The sequence below is a fragment of the Alternaria alternata genome (genome assembly GCF_001642055.1).
Source record: "Alternaria alternata strain SRC1lrK2f unplaced genomic scaffold CC77scaffold_29, whole genome shotgun sequence".
NCBI lineage: Eukaryota > Fungi > Ascomycota > Dothideomycetes > Pleosporales > Pleosporaceae > Alternaria > Alternaria alternata.
Window position 1 is genome coordinate 69,441 of NW_017306218.1, and position 18,754 is coordinate 88,194.

An 18,754-nucleotide genomic window follows, 5' to 3' on the forward strand; every position below is an offset into this window, starting at 1 on the left:
CGCCATCCTGACAACGCTTCACCAATTATGGCTTGGCATTTCCTGTTGAGGCTAACAGCTTTCTTCTTCCAGCCAAGACCGATGCTTGGCCTCACGTGTAACATGAAGCGGGGCAACTACCAATCAATCCATCTCAACTACTTTCTTACTTCCTAGATCATTTTAAGTGCTTCGGTCCCCTCCATCTCACGTTTACTATTCCTTATCTTTCATTCGCTCTACTCGATCACGCAAATGGATAACGTCCCGAACCGCAGGAAGCGCCGGTACGGTCTCGGAGTTTTCATTTAGAGCGCCAATCAAGATGACGATCTACACCCAAGCCCATGCACCCCGCGCCCTATCACACGTCGCGATAAGAGCACCTGCGATCATCCGCAACTTTGTTTGTTACAATGGTAATCTGCCTCCTGCCACTCATGTCTACGCTACTATGCAAGTCATGCAAGTAGGTCGGCCCCGGGCCCCGCGAAAGGAAGGCAAACCACTCGTGGTGTGTAGCGGGCATGTAAACACGGCCGATCAGGTACACATCCCCAATGGGTAGATGATGGGCATGGTGTCGGTGACTTGGCTATCAACTCCACCTGCCTCTTTTGGGTCGTGAGAGTGGTAGCGCATGTGTCCAGTAGCCTTGGTGGTGCGAAGACCGGGTCTGCGGTACAGAAGCAAGGGCAAAGGAGTATACGATGGGCGTGGTGCTTATCATTGGATTCTACGATGTGTGAAGTGGAAACCGCCGAACACGGCTTTGGAAAAAAAGAAGTATATAAGCGCCTGCCACGTCGTGTCATAACGAGAAGACAAGCTATAGACAGCACAAAGCCGTTCTACTTCATACCGCAATTTCCTCCCTCGTACGACCTCAGTCGCTTCTCTTCCAACACATCACCATGAAGGCTTCCATCTTCGTCGCTGTAGCTTCAGCCGCTCTTGTATCAGCAGCCCCAGCCCCAGCTGTTCTTAACGCTCGCGCTCCTCCCAACGTTCCCAGCAAGTCGGCCGCAACTACACAGCTCGCTGGTCTTACCGTTGCCGCTCAAGGTCCCCAGACTGGTTATTCTCGTGATCTGTTCCCTCACTGGATCACTCAGTCCGGAGCCTGCAACACACGCGAGACAGTCCTCAAGCGTGACGGCACCAATGTCGTTACCGACTCTGCTTGTGCATCAACCTCTGGATCCTGGTTCAGCCCTTACGATGGCGCTACCTGGACAGCAGCCAGCGATGTCGACATTGACCACATGGTGCCCTTGAGCAATGCCTGGAAGGTCCGTTTTCTCTACTCCTACTTTGTAAGGTCTCTATACTAATCACTCTACAGTCTGGCGCTGCTTCATGGACTACTGCCCGCCGCCAAGCCTTCGCCAACGACCTCACCAACCCCCAGCTTCTTGCAGTGACTGACAACGTCAACCAAGCAAAGGGTGACAAGGGACCTGAGGAGTGGAAGCCACCGCTAACCAGCTACTACTGCACTTACAGCAAGATGTGGATCAAGGTCAAGAGCGTATATGCGCTGACTATTACGAGTGCGGAGAAGACTGCGCTGACGAGCATGTTGGCTACTTGCTCATCCTAAGGGAATTGAGGGGTTTCGAATGATTTACCCATATTTCAATGTATATATTCACGTCTTGCTTGCGTTTTACAATATGCTGTCGCGTGAGCTTCTGCTTGAGGTTGATCAACTTGCCCTGCATCGAATTACAGATGAACGAACCAACCTGCATCACTTTGGTACCCTGCACTGTCAAGATGCTGCTTATATGATAGCTACACTGTTTGCTCGCTGGCGATAACTATGTTCTCGAGCATCTATTTCAGTATTGCGTTCTGGGACTAATCTGTTGCAAATACTAGAGCTTGAGGCTATGTACTACGTGATGTTAGCCCCTAAAGCAAGATTCGTCATAACAAAGTTGCAACAACGTTGCATCTGTTCGCACCTTTTCTGGTTCGGAAATGAACTAAGAGACCAAGGCAAGGCAGAGACAACTCGCAATCGACAGTTTGTTGTAACTTCTAGTCTTTCGGAGCTGCAAGGTCAAACATATAGCTCGAATTGCCTAAGGGAAAGCGAATGTGTATCAAAGCCAGTCAATTCAGCGCCTCTTAAAAGTGGTTGCCATGACCAAGCCTGATCACGTGCCAGCTGAACATCGTAAACCGTCCTTACTTGAACACGTTTCAACTACAATATTAGAAATCTAATTTGATGTGTGATTGAATTGTCGTATTGGTAACACTTGGTTTCTGTATTGCAAAGTCACAAAAACATTCTACGTACCTCGTAAATTAGCTAAATACGTGTTCACCAAACAGGCAATTTTGCGATAGAAGCTTAGTTATCTAAGACGTGATAACAGACTAAAAGACGTGGTTGCAACGTCAGATATCCATTCACATTCCATCACCAATGCTGTATTCAACGTCATACATGTAGAGCTTCTCGTCTTTGCAGAGCGCTCACATATGTTCTTGCACATCATTCACAGAAGTCTGACCGATCTTGTTGAGATGATTCATTCATCTGCTCTTGTCACCAATAGGCACGCAAGGCATATATTACTCGACCGACAATTTCGATCTTGAACAAACATCGAGCACTTGCTGAAGCATTGTTCCCACAGGCTTTCCAATCTCACCATAATAGGCGCACCCCCATCTACGAGTCCTCCTCGATGTTGACAACAGTCTTTTTCCATTGGCGGGCCGGGACCTTGCGCTTGAACAGAATGTCAATCTCACGGTATGATCGGCCCTTCATCTCAGGAAGGAAGAAGTATGCAACAACGAAACAGAAGAAACCGGTTCCAGCCCAGACGTAACCGCACTTGCCACCGAGGTTTGCCTCCTGCGTTTTGTTAGTAACATGTTGATGGCAATGTTCGGAGCGGGAAGAATTCTTACATCAGGGTTGAGCATGTAACTGGAGAGGAAAATGCAGGGAATGTTGACCACATAGTAGGCACCACGTCCGATACCGGTGGTCAGAGGCCTGAGACGAATCGAAGATGTTTCTCCAATGATGACCCAAGAAGCGGGCGCCGGTCCCAAGGTGAACAGAACAGACACAATCAGACCCAGAGAAGCCTGAGCTAGTGATGCTGCCTTAGAAACACCTACGGACGCTGCGATACCGAGAGCGACGAGGAATCCAACGTTGATGAGCGATCCCCAAACATAGATGGTTCGTCGGCCGAGGTATGTGGTCAGAATCCAGGACAGCATGACGAAAATCATCTGAAGAGCAGATGTGATGAGACCCAGGGCAAATGCAGTGTTTACTGAGATACCGGCCTGACGGAAGAAATAGACGGCTTGGTTGGCAATGAGGTTACCAGTCAAGTTCTGGGCCGCGTACACACCGCAAACAATCAGGGTTCGGTATCGGTCGGTGCCCTTCCAAAGTTCCAGGAGATTGGGCTCCTTGATAGACTTCTCGAGGTCGATAGTACGGCGCATCATGGCAACAGCCTCGGTAAGGTTCAGCTGACCCTTGCGTCCGAGACGTCCGACAGCCTTTTCAGCCTCTGCGAGACGTCCCTTTCGCACGAGCCACCAGGGAGACTCTGGAGCCAAAAAGATGAGGATCGCGAGAGGGGTTGGGAACATCCATTGAAGCGCAATAGGAACCCTGATTTTCTGTTAGCAAATTCGCGGTGAACACAGGAGAAGACTACGTACCTGTACGCACTCGGGTCCTTCTTGGGGTTGTAGTAGTAAGCGACACCGTTGACGATGATAGCACCAATGGCCCAGAACATTTGCAACATCTGGGTAGCAGGGGCTCGCAGCTGAATTGGCGTAATCTCACTGCAGTACGCCGGTGCGTTGGCAATGAAGATACCCCATGGAATTCCCTCGAGCAATTGGGAGACGAACATGATCGGGAGCGAGTTGGCGAAGTAGAAGACGAAGATGAAAGCGTTGAGAAGCATGAGACCGGTGATGGTCGCCCAACGGTATCCGATGCGGCTGGTAAGGGGACCAGCCAGGCAAACACCGATGATAGCACCAAGGGGACCTCCCATCTGAAGCGCTGACTGCCAGCTAGCCGCGATGACCTTGTTCCATGGACGTTCCGGGTCTGGGTGGTTGAGTGGGATACCATACTGAATTTCGAAAGCGGGTAGGGCGACAAAGTTACCCATCAGGAACACACAGTAGGCCTCCATGATCTGTAGATGCTATTAGCAAGAATGCCTTGGATGTGGGCTTCCAACGCGCGAAGACTTACGATAGTACAAGACATGATAAATGCCCAGAGAGCAGCCATGGGATACGCCTTGACAGCTTGCACCACACCCATGTCATGCTCTGCAGTCTCTGCATCCATAGCTTGCGTCTTGTAGAGAGCGGCTTGCGCCTTCTCGTCGAGGGCAGCGGAGTCATCGACGTGCGAGATGGCCTTCTCGACATGGACGTCGCCGCCATAGTCCTTGTTGGGGGCGACAGCGTCACCCATATTTGCGGATGTGGACCGGGGTAACAAAAGTGTGGGGTATAGGTGAGAGAACGATGGCAGGGCAAAGAAAAGAAGAGCAAAAGTTATAACCCGGGGAAAAGTCCCCACCTTATAAACAGCAGAATGAAATAAACGCGGGGCGTGAATGTGACCTGGCAGAACGGCATTTAGGCAGGTTGGGATCTGTGTAGTCGCGCTTGAACCACCCCATCCGCCATCTGTTTCCCCAAGATACAACAGGTACGCACCTAGGTAGTGGGCCCCTGTCAGCGCTATGTGCACATGGAAGGAATCCGAGACACAAATTCCATCAATCACATCAAATAGCTATCATGATGGTTCCTTGCGCGGACTTGCAAGGGCCCAAGCCGTCAATTCGGCTGTCACAACCTCGTCTTCGGAGCGCTGCTATGCGGCGAGGGCTCGTCCTAGCAGCGGACCGCTCACCAGAAGTAAACATAGCGCGAAGGGGCGCTGGGCGTTGGTTTGCAGGTGGCTGTTTCTTGTCTGCTCTAGACTTCGTATCGCAGCAGCTGAAGCCTATCAAATAGCTGGTAGCAAAGCTTTGTTCCGGTGCTAAAATACGCGCGCTATATCCCCGCACCGCTTCAGGCATTTTAACTGGAGTAGACCCGTAATTTATCCGAGGCTTAACTAACGCGCCCCAGAGTGTGCTACTCCAGATTTCTCACTCCACTCATTTTCTCCACGCTGGAGGCGGGTCTGACAACACGGCTCTTCTCCACGTTTTATCATTGCGAATTTGCTGCCGTCCTGCCACCGTTAAAACACATCTACCAAGAAAGTTAATTTAGATATCTCCATGCTGTCAGCTCATTCTTGCATCTTAACGTCACTATCCCAATCCTGACTTCCTTCCGCCCCATGAACCAGCTACTTGGGTATGGTCCCCGGTATTGAAATGCTCGCGTTAGTGATACCCCGAGCAGCAACGCCTTCATCTTACCCCAAAAACGGAATTGTACCGGTGCAGGCGGACGGAGTGCGAAGTCGAGCTTGGTTTCTTCCTTTACAAGCTAGCCGTGGCTTGGTACTATAAGTCTTGGAAACGTCCGCTGACGCGGAGCCGCCGCCTCGCACTACAATGCGCAGGTGCCGTTGATATTTGACACGTGCTTACCAGTGAAACTAGGCGTGATATGCCATGGCTTATCAGATGGTTGGTCCTGGGAGCCTTGCGTATTCAAAATGCACTACTGATAATACATACTGCGTAGTGTGCGCAGGTGGTTCTAAATGCGGGGACTTTGTATGGGGCTGCTATTTGATTTGTGATGGCATGCTGCGAGACCTGAAGCCAGGAATTTGGGATTTGACTGGCGCGGTGGATGGCTCCGATGCAGCGGTACTGTTCTTCAGGTATTCTGCGTTGTCCCCACATTCCGACTTGGTAATCGAGATTGTCCGCACTGGAGTGTTTGGAAAGACTACATTCTATAATGGGCTTCTCGTCTTCGTCGTGTACTGTTTACCGGCAATCCCTTTATATTCGCCTTGTCATCGATTGCACGTGCGGCTCATTATGAGCCTAGCGCCTGGGACCACTGAATACGAAAACACGGGGATTGTACGAAGAGGAGCCTTGAAAGACACCAGTGCGTTACATCAATGAGTTCCCAGGCGACACCCGAAAGCCTGGGTCGTACTTGCCCAGACAGAGTCGAGTGCACATCGTGACTGCTCTCTCACGCGACTTGTGACGCGTGACCTGGTTTGCACTGATTCAGCGCCAATGGTACGAGCGCAAAACATGAATCAATTTCTTTCGGAAAACAAAATCACACTCAACGCCACTTGCGATATCCACCACACATGGTAACTCGACAAAGCAATTTGACATTTGTTTCTCTGCTGGTGTTTAGGAGATTCACTAGTCAGCTGCGGGGATTCCGTCACACACGGCACGTTACTATGTCAGCTGGCCGTCATAGTCTCAACACATCGTGCAAACACACAAACCAACCAAGGGTTGCGCTCTTACATCCGACATCATGCGGGGCGCCTGAAGTATCTCAGAGTACGAGCGCAACGGGTTGTTGGTGGCGCCTAATATCCGGTTTGAAATAATTGGACGAGCCCGTATGCGTTTAGGTTTCCATTCTTAGCGACCCTCGCAACACGACAAGAGCCAGACCGAAGTGAAAAGCGCGCGAAGTTTACCACAGGAGGGATCGAGTTAGTGCAATGAGGACGAAGTAAGCTTTCGCGCGTGCGGATGCGGCGCAGATAAGGTAGGCCTGAGTACACGTCTCACACACCTCAGCAGCTAGCCAGATTTGGGGGTTGAAATGCTGATACCAACATTCAACATCCAACTTGCTCTGGTCACTCATGCCAAAGAGTTTCAAAATTGTCCCAGCAGTTATCTGGATTACACTGAAAGTAATCATCGATGCTCAGATCAATTATATACAGCCAACCCTTGAATGCTTGAGCCCATCGTCGCCTAGGACCTGTGAGCGAGAACTGTACTTTCTGCAGGAACACCCACCTTTACCACTGCAGTTGCCGTATCAAGCACATCTAGTTCAACATTTCAGTCGCCGGAGAGAGACTCACAATTCGGGGATTCGATTACATGCTACACTTTATCGGCACAGCAGCCAGCAGAGCAGCCTCTTTCAGTGTCACAGCTCTCACTGTCACTATTGGAGGCGCTTATCATGAGTGCTAGTAGCTTTTACACTGCACTATCAACCTTTGGTCCTAGCGCCGTGGAGACCAGTCTCGGGGATATTGACGATGCTTTCATAGGTCATACATCTGAACGCTACAACAAGAACCTTCAATGACATCGAACAAGTACAGCAAATCAGCAACCATCTAATTTGTCATGCGACAATTCTTTGTTATTTCGAATAACCCTCAAGGTCTCGCACTTCCATCTCCAATCAATTCGTCAAGATACTCGCTCAATTATGGACGCATGTCCACAACGAATTCAGGCTCTCCAGTCCACTCGAACGACGTCTGGATCTGGGATGGTAGACAAGCTATCTTGACTTCATCAGAAATGAATGAAGTCGCTACACAAAGCCCCATTACGTTGTTCTCCGACCAAGAAAGGACGCTGATTGCTCAGTCTCCTGTAGAAGGGGATAATTCCCCCGAACATAGTTTGCTGCATATTGGGCCTTGTTTTTGAGAAGGATGAAGAGTTTCAAGAACATTTGGGTGTTCATGTTGGAGACGAAAGAAGTAGGGTAGGTAGTGGCGCGTTCGTGACATGGTTTCTGTAGAGCAGCTATCCCCCGCAGTGAGGATTTCTTTGCTATGGTTACACGTGTACACACGAGAGATGGCTGAGTGTCCAATTTACCGTCATATACCGGCATTACCTCTTCTCGGCAGCTGAAGATGATAATGAGCCGCGCTTGATGGCAGTCAAATGTTTACTTTAAGATAGGAATATATTTTAGTAAAAAGTAAAGTTCGTCACTTCCGAACAAGCACTCAGCACACTGAATGAACACAGTCAAAGTAGAAGAATTTTCACCTGAAGTATTAGCACGCACTTGCGTCATCTTGGGGGCAGAGGAGACAGTGTACCAGACAATATTTCCTATCACGGATTTTGCTACGACGATACCCAAGGGAAGCTGGGTCACTATAGGTCATCGCAAGTATCGAGATCGTGTTTTTGCGACTGTAAAACCATCGTATTCATATGTACAAATATTACCTTCGTTACTCCACCGCGACTAGATCAACATGAATGCTTTTCTCTCTTGCGTCACTAGTGCCTCGAGTACGCTAGCGGTCAATGCATGGGTGGTGATTCATTTTACAGTTTCAGACGCTCTACCCAATATCGCAGAGTAGATTGCGATATGACAGCGTAGCCACGAGATATTTCTTTGAATGAAATGAGCTTTTCGTGCTCGCCTTGTCGGAACATTGACACCTGTGCGAGAGGATTGGAAAAGTAGTATGCCATGTTCGACTTATCATGCATCGGAAAGTAGACACAATAAAGCTCGATCAGCCTATGTTTCGACTGAAGTCATGCTTTCAGCGGTCTCTCCGACTTTGAAAGACTTTTTCTCTCGCTGTGGTGTACTGTGTTCGCGCTTCCATTACTACTGTTGAAACCAACGGTCTTTTCGATACCAGACCTCTACTGCTCCCTATGAAGAGGTGTTTATGCCACCACTCTTCTGACTATATCAAAGTTAGATCTTGGTGTTGATTGTGCTCCCTATTGTAATTGCCAGACTCAGGATTTGCAGCATTCGATCTTATTCTGATTCAACTTGCGCGAACATAGTTGCAGCCACTGGACTCGGATGAAGATAATACATGGTATACGCACCTCCGTCGATTGTCAACGAAGCCATGGCTTGGACCCTTAGCGATTCACTATATGCTAGAAATTTTCTTGGAATGTTCGGAATTAGCAACATGGAAGCGGAATTATTCGATCAGACCGAGAAATAGTTCTTTTTTTGTTCGCGTATATATAGACATGTAAGTTTTGGCCCCAACATCCAGGAATGTTGTTTCATTTGACCCAGGTCGTGATAGTAGAATCTATGAGGGAAGTCGTAACACAGGGACACGCAAGTCGAAAAGGTAGGAGTTGATAGTCGTAAATCATAGCCAGAGGGGAAGTTTGACTACGGAGTTGCAAATGAGTATCACCAGATAATCATTGCTGTGTGATTGCAAGCTAAGAACAAACTGAAGCTACTGGAGATTGAGAAGCATTGATATCCCCAAAAAATGATGAATAGGGGATAACAATTGTTATATGGAGGTCGGCCAAGACGGGCAAGCGTCAACTGAAATTCCAACAGTGGACGCAGGTGGGTAACCGTATGTTGATCAGCTTCCTGATCTCATTCCACGCCACCAAGCCCTTGGCCAAGCCCGCAGGATGCAACGCCACGAATCCTTAGGCTGCGATCCTTCATGCCACTGCGGAAGAGTCGGGACTATCAAACGTGGTTCGTGGATGATCTCTTTCAATACTCAGCGTCCAGTCAAACACGTTTGGTTTCAGTGGGCTTGTTGGAGTGGGGATTCGATGGTGGAGAGACATTATCCGGAACATGTATGCACCGAAGACCTGTGAATTGCGTTTGAGGATGATTATGCCTGGGCATCAGTTACAGCTGCCTGGGTCGATACAGCGCGTAGACATCAAGGTAAGATGCTGTGGTACTGTTATGACCGGCGTCGTATGATATCACATACCGAAGTAACGGCTTGCCGTATGCAAGGTTATTATTGATCGAACCACAAAGCTTTTGTGCGTGAGATGAGGTATGGAGGATGTCCTAGTACGAAAATGAACTGTGCAGAAGCAACGCTGCGCTCATGGCCCTTCCACGACATCGACAAGGCTAGAGTGATGCTCAAATTGCTCGTGCGCCCCTTGGATACGGAAATAGCCAGAGATTGCTTCTAGAAAAGCAGTACCACCAGCCTGCGCCTCGTGCGAATATCGATACACTATACACACCTTGGCGCGTTGGGAGCTTGGTATGGCACAGTAGTACAGATGCAGCGAATCAACAGCCAACAATAGATTGAGCGATCCTCGTATTCGCCGCGAAACCAGGTTCCCGGTCTTGCGCTGATTCCTACCCATCAAGGGGAACTGGACGCGTGCTGATGAAGCGTTCACAGGCTTGCCGGCCCTAGACGGATAAACTCAAGCCGTCAGAGCGTCAGTCGTCGAGGAAAGGTTTGGGAACTTTGGGGAAAGATCGGGCGCTATCGGACGCTTGGCCTACCTTAATTTTCCACCGGTTCCGGTTGACCCCTCAAACCGCGTGCTAGGAGCTGCCAGTTTACGGTACGACGCTCCGATGGCGCAGTTCTGGACTTGCGGCTCAGAGCACGTGGGCTTGTTATCGCTCCAGGGCTTCGCATTTGGCAGGTGGCGAGCTGAAAGCGACCAGGCAGTCGCAATCAAGGGCGAAAATTGCGAGTGGACACGTTGCGCATGTGAAGCTGATCTGAGCGGGTTCATAATACGAGCAAATCATGGCTGACGGGGCAGTGCGACTCATACTCGGGAGGGGTGTCTTTGGCGAGAGCCAAACCCCGGGGATAGCAGCGGAAAGGAAATTATGCTTAAGTCTGCGCCAACCTTATCTGCAACCTTGCAGATGTAAGCGAAACATTCGATTACTGAGCGCGCGGATCACCGTTTATTCACGCACATGGCAATTTCGGAGTAGAAAAGCTTGCTCGCGAGAAAACAGAATGTTTTTCTTCAAACTCGTGGTTAGTTTAAATGGAAGGATGTAGGAGCAACTCCGATCCTATGATGAATTCATCCGGCATGTGGAGAAGCCAACGCTGGGCAGTCTTGACAAGTCGGATGACGCGGCTTTTGAATGAGTGCGCTGATAAGACAAGCAGCGGGCGCTGTCGTGAACGTGGAGAAGGGCGGCCTTGGCCACTCATGGAAACAACAATCCTGTGTGTTACTTGGCAGGCTTGAGTGTGACTGCGCCAATGGGTTGGACTCGGGCCTTTGTCTCTCTCGGGCAGCTGAGACGCTAGGTTCCATGGCGTCTTGTACGAGTACCCGTTCATACTCTATCGTCTTGGGCAAGTCTTGACGATGAGGAGAAGGTCCGCTGCCAGCTTGGTATACCATGTTGCGGAATCTCGCGGGAAGTGAGATATCGTCATTGGCAAAGCACTGCCACGATGACTGTACTGAAGTGAGGAGTCTCGACAGCTTGGTTATCCAGCTTTTCCCTATGGAAGCGTATATGCGATGGCCCTGTGATACCGCCAGCGTGGGTAAGTCGGATGCTCGTGGGACGGTAGTAAGCTTAAACCGCAGGCACCAAGCTTAATCAAAGTGCTGGCCGAGCATTTAAGCGAATGAGCTGAGAAGCAGTAGGCGCTGGATTACGTTACTGTGGATCAGAGCGGATGTCTGTTCTAAGAGCGGAGTGAAGCCTGTAAAGCGGAGGCCTGGTTGGCGGGCGCAGTCTCCACGCCACGCAGCAAGTTTTGCAGGCCATTGTTAGCTTGCGTGTACCAAAGACGAATACAGTGTACCTTGGAGGGCAAGCGGCACAAGATGAGTATACGTTAGCCGGGCCGTGTAAGTAATCCTTCGCTACACTAAGGAAGCTCCTTTCTCCTGCAGGTCAGATGTTTGTCCGCTACCAAGGGCGCCGAGCGCACGACAGGTGGAGATTTCTTAGAGGACCGAGGCCAAGCATGCCATGGCCTGCCACAATCTGAAGCAGACTGGAAAGTGAGTTGGTTTTGGGTCGACACGGACTTTTTGGAACGCCTTGGCTGTGCTTGGTGTATTGCTACTAGCGGGGCCAAGGAGGACAAGTCGGATTGACGGACTGATGGACCACACCGCGAAGTCTTGGGAGGTGTCAGCACTGGGGTCGCTGTGGGTCCGCCAAGGGATCGAAGGCTTGTCGAAAATAAAGATTCGTTTAGAGTTATCCGGCTGGTAAAGCTTGGCTGATCGAGGCCAACGCCGCTGGGCGCTGGGTCGGACTGGGCGCGCAGTGGCTTCGGCGTGTGCAAGCCGCTAACATAGCAGCTCGCTGCAAACGACGCTGCATGTCTTTCGAGCGAGTTGTTTGGTGGCACAGGGCGGCTTGATGGATATTGGGGGCTGTGTGTGTGGGTTCTTCTGTGGACGCTCCTGGGTGGCTCCGCTGGAACGGACGGCCAGTGAGCAGCTAACGAGGGTCCAAATAAAGCTTGTCGCGCGCCTTATTTCGCTATCAGACGCCACTCCACGTCTCGGCGGGCGATCAAGACGACGACCCCAGCGCCCAGAAAGGGCCAAAGACGCCAAAGAAACATTGCTGGGTCCCAAGACCGCGCTGCTGCGAGTACATGAGGGCGGATGACTGCTGCTGCCTTTTCAAAAGTTTCGCTCTCCGATCCATCTTCCCCAGCTTCCGTCACTCAACGCCGCGTCCCTACCAAGTGGACCATTGCCGCGCACGCCTGTTAATACGCTGACTCTGTTTCATTGCCGGCCCGTTTCACGTCACCGGACCTCGACACACTTGATCTCATCGCACTGCCCCATATAGAGGTTGCCGCGGCTTTGTAGACACTGCTCGTCACAGTCACACACGCCCTACTGTAAGTCTCTATTTATGTTTCGTGTCTGCTTGCGGCCTCTGCTGCGCCGTTTTCGCTTCGCTGTTCCTTGGTTTGCAATATTCCGACTTTCATGCATGCGCACCGTCACTTTTTCCGACTCTGCCGGAAACCCTGCATTCCAAGGCCATTACAACTGTCATATTGCCTTGCATCCAAGAAACTTATCCCACAATTTGGACTAACGCAAGCCGATTAGCATCGATGAGGTCTTGACGCCTCGACACTATCACCATTACATCCCCTCCACAAATATTTCGCAATGGAGACCTACCACGGACATGTCCGCACGCCTAACGATGCCATCATCTTGTTTGAGGCCTGCCGCATCGGCATACTACCGCGAGTGCAGCGCCGCCTATCCGAAAAGGAACGCCAGCAGATCAAATCTGGCTCAGTATTTGTGTGGGACGAGCGCGAGGCTGGCATGAGGCGGTGGACCGACGGAAAGTCATGGAGTGCGAGTCGCGTGTCTGGCAGCTTCCTCACATACCGGGAGATGGAGGGCAAACGGGGAGGCAGCGCAGTACCCACAGCCCCCGTAGCTAAAAGAGCAAGTGGAAAGTCGCCAGACGGTTCCGGCTCCGGCGACTCAGAGGGCGAGGGACCCGACGGCTACCGGTACAAGCCTGATGGTCTCATGAAGCAGTCGTTCAGCATAACCACCCAGAGCGGACAGCACCTCCACCTCATCAGCTACTATTCGCGATCAAACTCCAACAACCTCCCACAGCCCACCAACGACGCGCAACTGCGACACATCCGCCCACCAAAGAACATGTACCCGGAATCGGCAGTGAATGAAACCCAGACTGTACCTGCTGTCACTCGTGGTCCCATGCCTGGCTCACCATACAGCGCACCTGGACATAGCATGGCGCCTTCATCGCCGTACACTCGCGGTGGTCCTGTCGCACCCATGTATGCGGTCCCAGTCTACCCTCCCACGCCGCCAAATGGCACACCTCCGCTATACTATTCCCAGCATCCTTACTTCTACCCGGGCGTTATCTACGCGCAGCCCCAATATCATCCGCAACACGTCTTCGATCGCCCACCCCCACCAATCGCACACCCTCACGCTCCTCAAGGCCACCATCCTATGCTAATGCAGCACCCCGCCTATGCCGCGCATGCCGCGCACGCTGCTCAGCAATACATGGCGACACCACCGGTCCGCCATCCTTCCACAGCTGAGCAGGCTCAACACCCACACCTTCAGCGATCCAGTGCGCCCGCACCTCCTCCAGCGCCCGCACCAGCGATTCCTGAGCAAGGCCCCCAGCTTCCTGCCATTAACGGTGCTGCTGCTGCCGCCGCAGGTGCGAACAAGCCACCGACTCCAGAGCCCTCAGACAAGTCAGAATCACGAGCACCTGAGTCAAATAGCGCAGCCCCAGCAGCATCAAGACCACTTCCTACATTGGGATCGCTCCTTAACGGCGAAAATCAGGATAAGGACAACCAAAACAACAGCCGTTCAGGCAGTCGCAGCCCTAATACTGCAACGAGGTTTCCCCGAGACTTGGCGCCGGAACGACTTGCTAAGAACAGCACTGCTGCAGATAGCAGCGCGCTGAACAAGCTCAACAGCGTGTTCGTGCGATCATAGTGATGCGCTTTGGTCTATGTCTTACTCTTCATCTCCTGCTGCGATGTGGCATCTTTTCTTTCTTCTTTCTGACACTTCAATTCTGTACTCTTTATTCTCTCCGAGTGCGGGAGGTTGTCTGAAGCATTTACGAACTGCATATGGGCGGCGTTCGGGTATCACGGCTACATGCACAATCATGATAAGCCTGAGGTTGGGGGGAAATGGGATGCGCGATTCTTAGCATCGGCCGATATTCGGGCCTGGAGTTCCACGGTTTTTTGTGTCACTGTCACAGCTTTGTTCGTTACGAAGTTCATGGTTTAACGCTAGCTACGAGGTGCTTGCTCTGCAAATTCAAACTTCGAGCCATTACCATATGTTCGTTGCAAACTAGTGCTTTTCTCGTGCTCAGACGTCTGCTTTAGAGTTTTAACGTTGCTTTATGCTTAACATGTCTGATCGCGGCTAGCGATAAGCTTTCAGCACTGACATCATCACCATCACTCACCAGCCCCTTCACCCGACCAGCACACAGCCAAGCCTACTATCGTACCAAGCCCAACTCTTGCAATGCCTTGTCTGCGCCTCCGCAGAGCTTCATCACGGCAATTACCCAATATCTCCGATCTTTCGGAGCAACCACCTAAGGCAGCTTCCTGTTATGGAAGGTCACTTGTCTATCATGTAGCGCTTTCGCTGACGGTTGGCCTATCTTGAATAGCCCGCGGATCAACGCTCTTGATACCCCGCAGTGGTACGGCTACAGCACTGGCAGATGCAAGCGTATCGCGTTTAGGCAGGGGTAGCTTATCAACAAGGATGGACGTCAACGGCGCGTTGAGCCATCAGTTATCGTTCTGTCGGCCTGCTTGCCACGATTGACATCTTGCTACTGCTATCTTCCATGCGACGGTCGGTATATGAGCTTATGACAGAAGACGTTTGATGGTTTTAACTTTGCGCCTCTTCACCCTTGGTTAAAGCGACTTCTAGCCTGTTCTGCTATTCGAACAACGACGCGGAGACAATACGCCATGGCGTCTGCCACAGATCACCCACCCACACAAGCGATATCGCCACTAAATACCGCGCCGACAGATGTCGAGAAAGAAGCAATCGTTGAAGACAACAGCAAAGGAATCAAAAAGGTTCTCGATGAGAAACTGCTAAAACACTCGCACGATGCAGATGCGGCGATGAAGGCGTACGAGGGAATGGAAGGCCAGGTTGTGGAGTTGACAGAGGAGAAGAGCAAGGCACTTTTAAGGAAGATCGATATGCACATGATGCCTGTAAGCATATATTCTTCTGCGATATCTTTGTAAATCATGATTGTTGACTAACAAACTCTGTAGATTATGTGCATTGTGTATGGCTTGAACTACCTTGACAAGACGACGTTGAGCTACGCAAGTATCATGGGCCTGCGACTGCCTCCTTCAGACAACAAGCTAGCTTCTGGCATCGGTCTAGTCGGAGACCAGTACTCGTGGCTAGGTAGCATGTTCTACTTTGGATACATTGCTTTCGAATATCCCACTACACGATTACTCCAAGTTCTGCCGCTGGGTAAATACTGTATGTCGCTTTCGTCTCTTCTGCCCTAGAATTTGAGAGGTCGAAAGTTGGACTTGGCTAACATGATATCAAAGCTGCATTCAACATCATCATGTGGGGCCTTGTACTATCCTGCTTCGCCGCAGTTGAAAATTACGCCGGCGCGATCGCCATTAGATTCTTTCTCGGTGTCTTCGAATCAGCAGTTACACCTGGTTTCGCACTCTTCACATCGCAATGGTATACCAAGAAGGAACAGGGTTCACGTACCGGTATCTGGTTCAGTTTCAACGGCTTTGCGCAAATATTCGGAGGATGTGTTGCTTATGGCATTGCTGTGGGCTGTCGGAAGTCGGGCACTACTCTGGAGCCGTGGAAGATCATCTTCCTCGTTACTGGACTACTCACTATGTGCCTGGGTATCACATTCCTTTGGCTTGTACCCGATAACCAGTTGAATTGTAGGTGGTTGAGCAAGGAAGACCGGATCTTGGCGATCGAGCGGATTAGGATCAATGCGCAAGGTGTGGGTAACAAACACTTCAAGTGGTATCAGTTAAAAGAGGCGCTGCTTGATCCGTTGAGCTGGGCATTCTTCTTCTATGCGTTAATTGCTGATATACCCAACGGTAAGATACGGCGCTCATGTCCCTGCCAGTTTAGATGCTAACGAATCTTCGAGGTGGCATATCAAACTTCTTCTCCCAACTTATTGTTGGTTTCGGATACACACCCGAGGAGTCTCTTCTTTACGGTACACCGGGTGGCGCAGTCGAAGTCGTCTTTCTTATTGCCTGCGGCTGGGCCGGCGATAAATACGGGTACCGTATCCTTATATCCATGATCGGTCTGTGTGTTGCAATACTTGGGATGGTTCTCATTGTTGCACTTCCGCTATCTAACAACTCTGGTCGTCTCGCTGGCTACTACCTAACGCAAGCTAGCCCTACGCCTTTCGTTGCTTTGCTCAGTCTCATCTCGAGTAACGTAGCAGGATACACAAAGAAGACGACTGTGGCGGCTATGTATCTGATTGGTTACTGCGTCGGAAACATCATTGGTACGTACGACCAATATACTTTCCGAGATCGGGCAGTATAGACTGACATAACTATCATTTGTAGGCCCACAAACATTCCGTCCCCAAGATGCGCCTCGCTTCGTTTCCGCCGAGATCACCATCATCGTCTGTTGGGGCGTTTGCTTAGGCATCTTAGCGTTTATTCATTTCTACTGCGTGTGGCAGAATAAGAAGAAGGCGCAGATTCGCGCGGCACCTGAATACGTGAAGCTAGACAACCAAGAGTAAGTTTGAAACGCGAAATATCATGGATGAGATCAGTGAGAGCTAATTATATGTCTAGGTGGCTTGATCTTACAGATCGGGAGAATCCAGAATTCATTTACACGTTGTAGCAAGATAGTCAAGCGGGAAGGGAGCATGTTCGAAATGAAGAATCTGCTAAAACCATACACTTGGTAATCTTAATGCAAGCAAGAATGAATGCTACATACTACAATAGACGTAGTAAACCAGAAGAGTGTGCCCATAGAACAATCATAGTAGTAAGCTGCCAAGCACATACCCATTGCATCTTGTGAAACTTCGTGTTTGTCCGCCAGGACTCGCTCAAGACTTCACATTCCCACACTCAATCTGCTGATCAACCAGTTCGCCAACTGCATCCTCCAACGGCCTCCACTTGATTCCTAACACCGTTTCTGCTCTCTCTGTCCTCAATTTCAACAATGGCCCATCTTCTAATGCGACAGCAAGCCACGGATAACTCTTCTTCACAAAATCTGCAATGCCTCGCCACGTCCAATCAGGCGCGCTAATCAGGAACTCTGCGACTTGGCCCTTGATACCGAGCTCGTCATCCGTAGGCTTTAGCGCGCATAGGTGCGCGCTTGCTACGTCGCGTACATCAACGCCAATCCCATGCAAGAGTCCCTCGGGCGCGAACAGTGAGTCCCAGACGTGCGCGTTGCTGCTGCCTTGGACTGTAGGCGATGGCTGTAGAAGGTGACGGCCGATAACAATAGAAGGATGCAGGCTGACGACGGCGAATGAAAGCTTACCGGCGGTGCTCTGCTGCTCAACCCAGTCGAGGCAGGCGCGGTGGGCGAGCAATTTGGAGGCTTTGTACTTGACGATGGTGGGAGCGGAGGGGCCTTGTGACAAGGGGTGAGTCTGGATCGATTCGAATCGTGCGGTTTGTGCCCTCTGCAGATGAAGTTAGTGATGTAGTAGTCTCAGGTGGAGGAGGGAGAGGTTCGAAAGGGGAAGGTACGTTCGATCGTTGAGAATGTTTGACGACGTACCCTTAACTTCAAAACTGTCGGCATCATCTATCTCCAGTGGCATTAACGAGGTCATGGACGAGTCGATGATGACACGCTTGATCGACGGAACAGACTGGGCGGCTTCGAGCAGCGACATGGTTCCCTTGATGGTGGGGTTCAAATAGTCCTCCTTGAAGTCAGTGCCTTTTCCTGGGACGGGCGATGCCAGATGGAAGACGTTGTCGACGCCAACCAGCGCGTCTGAGAAGGGACGCTCTTTCGTAATGTCTTCGATGACGACAAACTCGAGTTGTTCGAGATGCTGCGAGAAGACTTTCTTGAACGTCTCGATGGATTCCTCCCTCCGCACTGCAAGGCGAGCGCGGTAGCCAGCTTCGAGCGTCTGCTGAACAACATGACCGCCAATGAAACCTGTGCCGCCAGTGATTAGCACAAGTTCTGAAGACATAGCCGCTCGGGATGATAGGCGGCTCTAAGTTGATACAAGTCAGGGGGGAAGTGTGCTCTTCTCTCTCACTTTCCTAAGAAGAATTGCTATATTATAGACGGACTTACGTTCAGTAAACAACTTCTACGCTGACAAATTGACAGGCTTAGCTGGTGATGTATTAAGGGACTACTGCGAGACGCTGCGAAGATCTCCCTAGATGACTCACATTTATGCCATCTCCGAAAGACCTCGGACCTCACTCTTG

At 50.8% G+C, this 18,754-nt stretch overlaps 6 protein-coding genes across 6 annotated transcripts; 3 read left to right on the forward strand and 3 right to left on the reverse strand.

The window, feature by feature from the left end:
- Window positions 1–893: 893 nt before the first annotated feature.
- CC77DRAFT_947934 (hypothetical protein) lies at window positions 894–1,582 on the forward strand (the record flags this gene model as incomplete). Its single annotated transcript, XM_018535172.1, has 2 exons — window positions 894–1,271; window positions 1,325–1,582. The coding sequence occupies 2 exons, from the start codon at window positions 894–896 to the stop codon at window positions 1,580–1,582; spliced, it is 636 nt and encodes a 211-aa protein (XP_018380230.1).
- A 951-nt stretch (window positions 1,583–2,533) lies between these two features.
- On the reverse strand, window positions 2,534–4,651 carry CC77DRAFT_1044441 (maltose permease MAL61). The gene is made up of 4 exons (XM_018527354.1): window positions 4,244–4,651; window positions 3,691–4,184; window positions 2,914–3,640; window positions 2,534–2,857 (listed from the first exon to the last, which is right to left on the reverse strand). The coding sequence occupies exons 1-4, from the start codon at window positions 4,469–4,471 to the stop codon at window positions 2,669–2,671; spliced, it is 1,638 nt and encodes a 545-aa protein (XP_018380231.1). The 5' UTR covers window positions 4,472–4,651; the 3' UTR covers window positions 2,534–2,668.
- A 5,036-nt stretch (window positions 4,652–9,687) lies between these two features.
- CC77DRAFT_494865 (hypothetical protein) lies at window positions 9,688–10,622 on the reverse strand. Its single transcript, XM_018531912.1, has 2 exons — window positions 10,231–10,622; window positions 9,688–10,134 (listed from the first exon to the last, which is right to left on the reverse strand). The coding sequence occupies exons 1-2, from the start codon at window positions 10,467–10,469 to the stop codon at window positions 9,810–9,812; spliced, it is 564 nt and encodes a 187-aa protein (XP_018380232.1). The 5' UTR covers window positions 10,470–10,622; the 3' UTR covers window positions 9,688–9,809.
- Window positions 10,623–12,602: 1,980 nt separating this feature from the next.
- On the forward strand, window positions 12,603–14,314 carry CC77DRAFT_494862 (hypothetical protein). The gene has a single exon (XM_018531911.1). The coding sequence runs from the start codon at window positions 12,864–12,866 to the stop codon at window positions 14,211–14,213; it is 1,350 nt and encodes a 449-aa protein (XP_018380233.1). The 5' UTR covers window positions 12,603–12,863; the 3' UTR covers window positions 14,214–14,314.
- A 611-nt stretch (window positions 14,315–14,925) lies between these two features.
- CC77DRAFT_494855 (membrane transporter) lies at window positions 14,926–17,275 on the forward strand. Its single transcript, XM_018531910.1, has 6 exons — window positions 14,926–15,487; window positions 15,551–15,773; window positions 15,848–16,381; window positions 16,435–16,812; window positions 16,877–17,057; window positions 17,117–17,275. The coding sequence occupies exons 1-6, from the start codon at window positions 15,230–15,232 to the stop codon at window positions 17,166–17,168; spliced, it is 1,626 nt and encodes a 541-aa protein (XP_018380234.1). The 5' UTR covers window positions 14,926–15,229; the 3' UTR covers window positions 17,169–17,275.
- CC77DRAFT_1080895 (NAD(P)-binding protein) lies at window positions 17,223–18,507 on the reverse strand (the record flags this gene model as incomplete). The annotated part of the gene is made up of 2 exons (XM_018529328.1): window positions 17,223–17,894; window positions 18,078–18,507. 2 exons carry the CDS (start codon window positions 18,505–18,507, stop codon window positions 17,383–17,385), a joined length of 942 nt encoding a protein of 313 aa, XP_018380235.1. The 3' UTR covers window positions 17,223–17,382.
- Window positions 18,508–18,754: the final 247 nt, after the last annotated feature.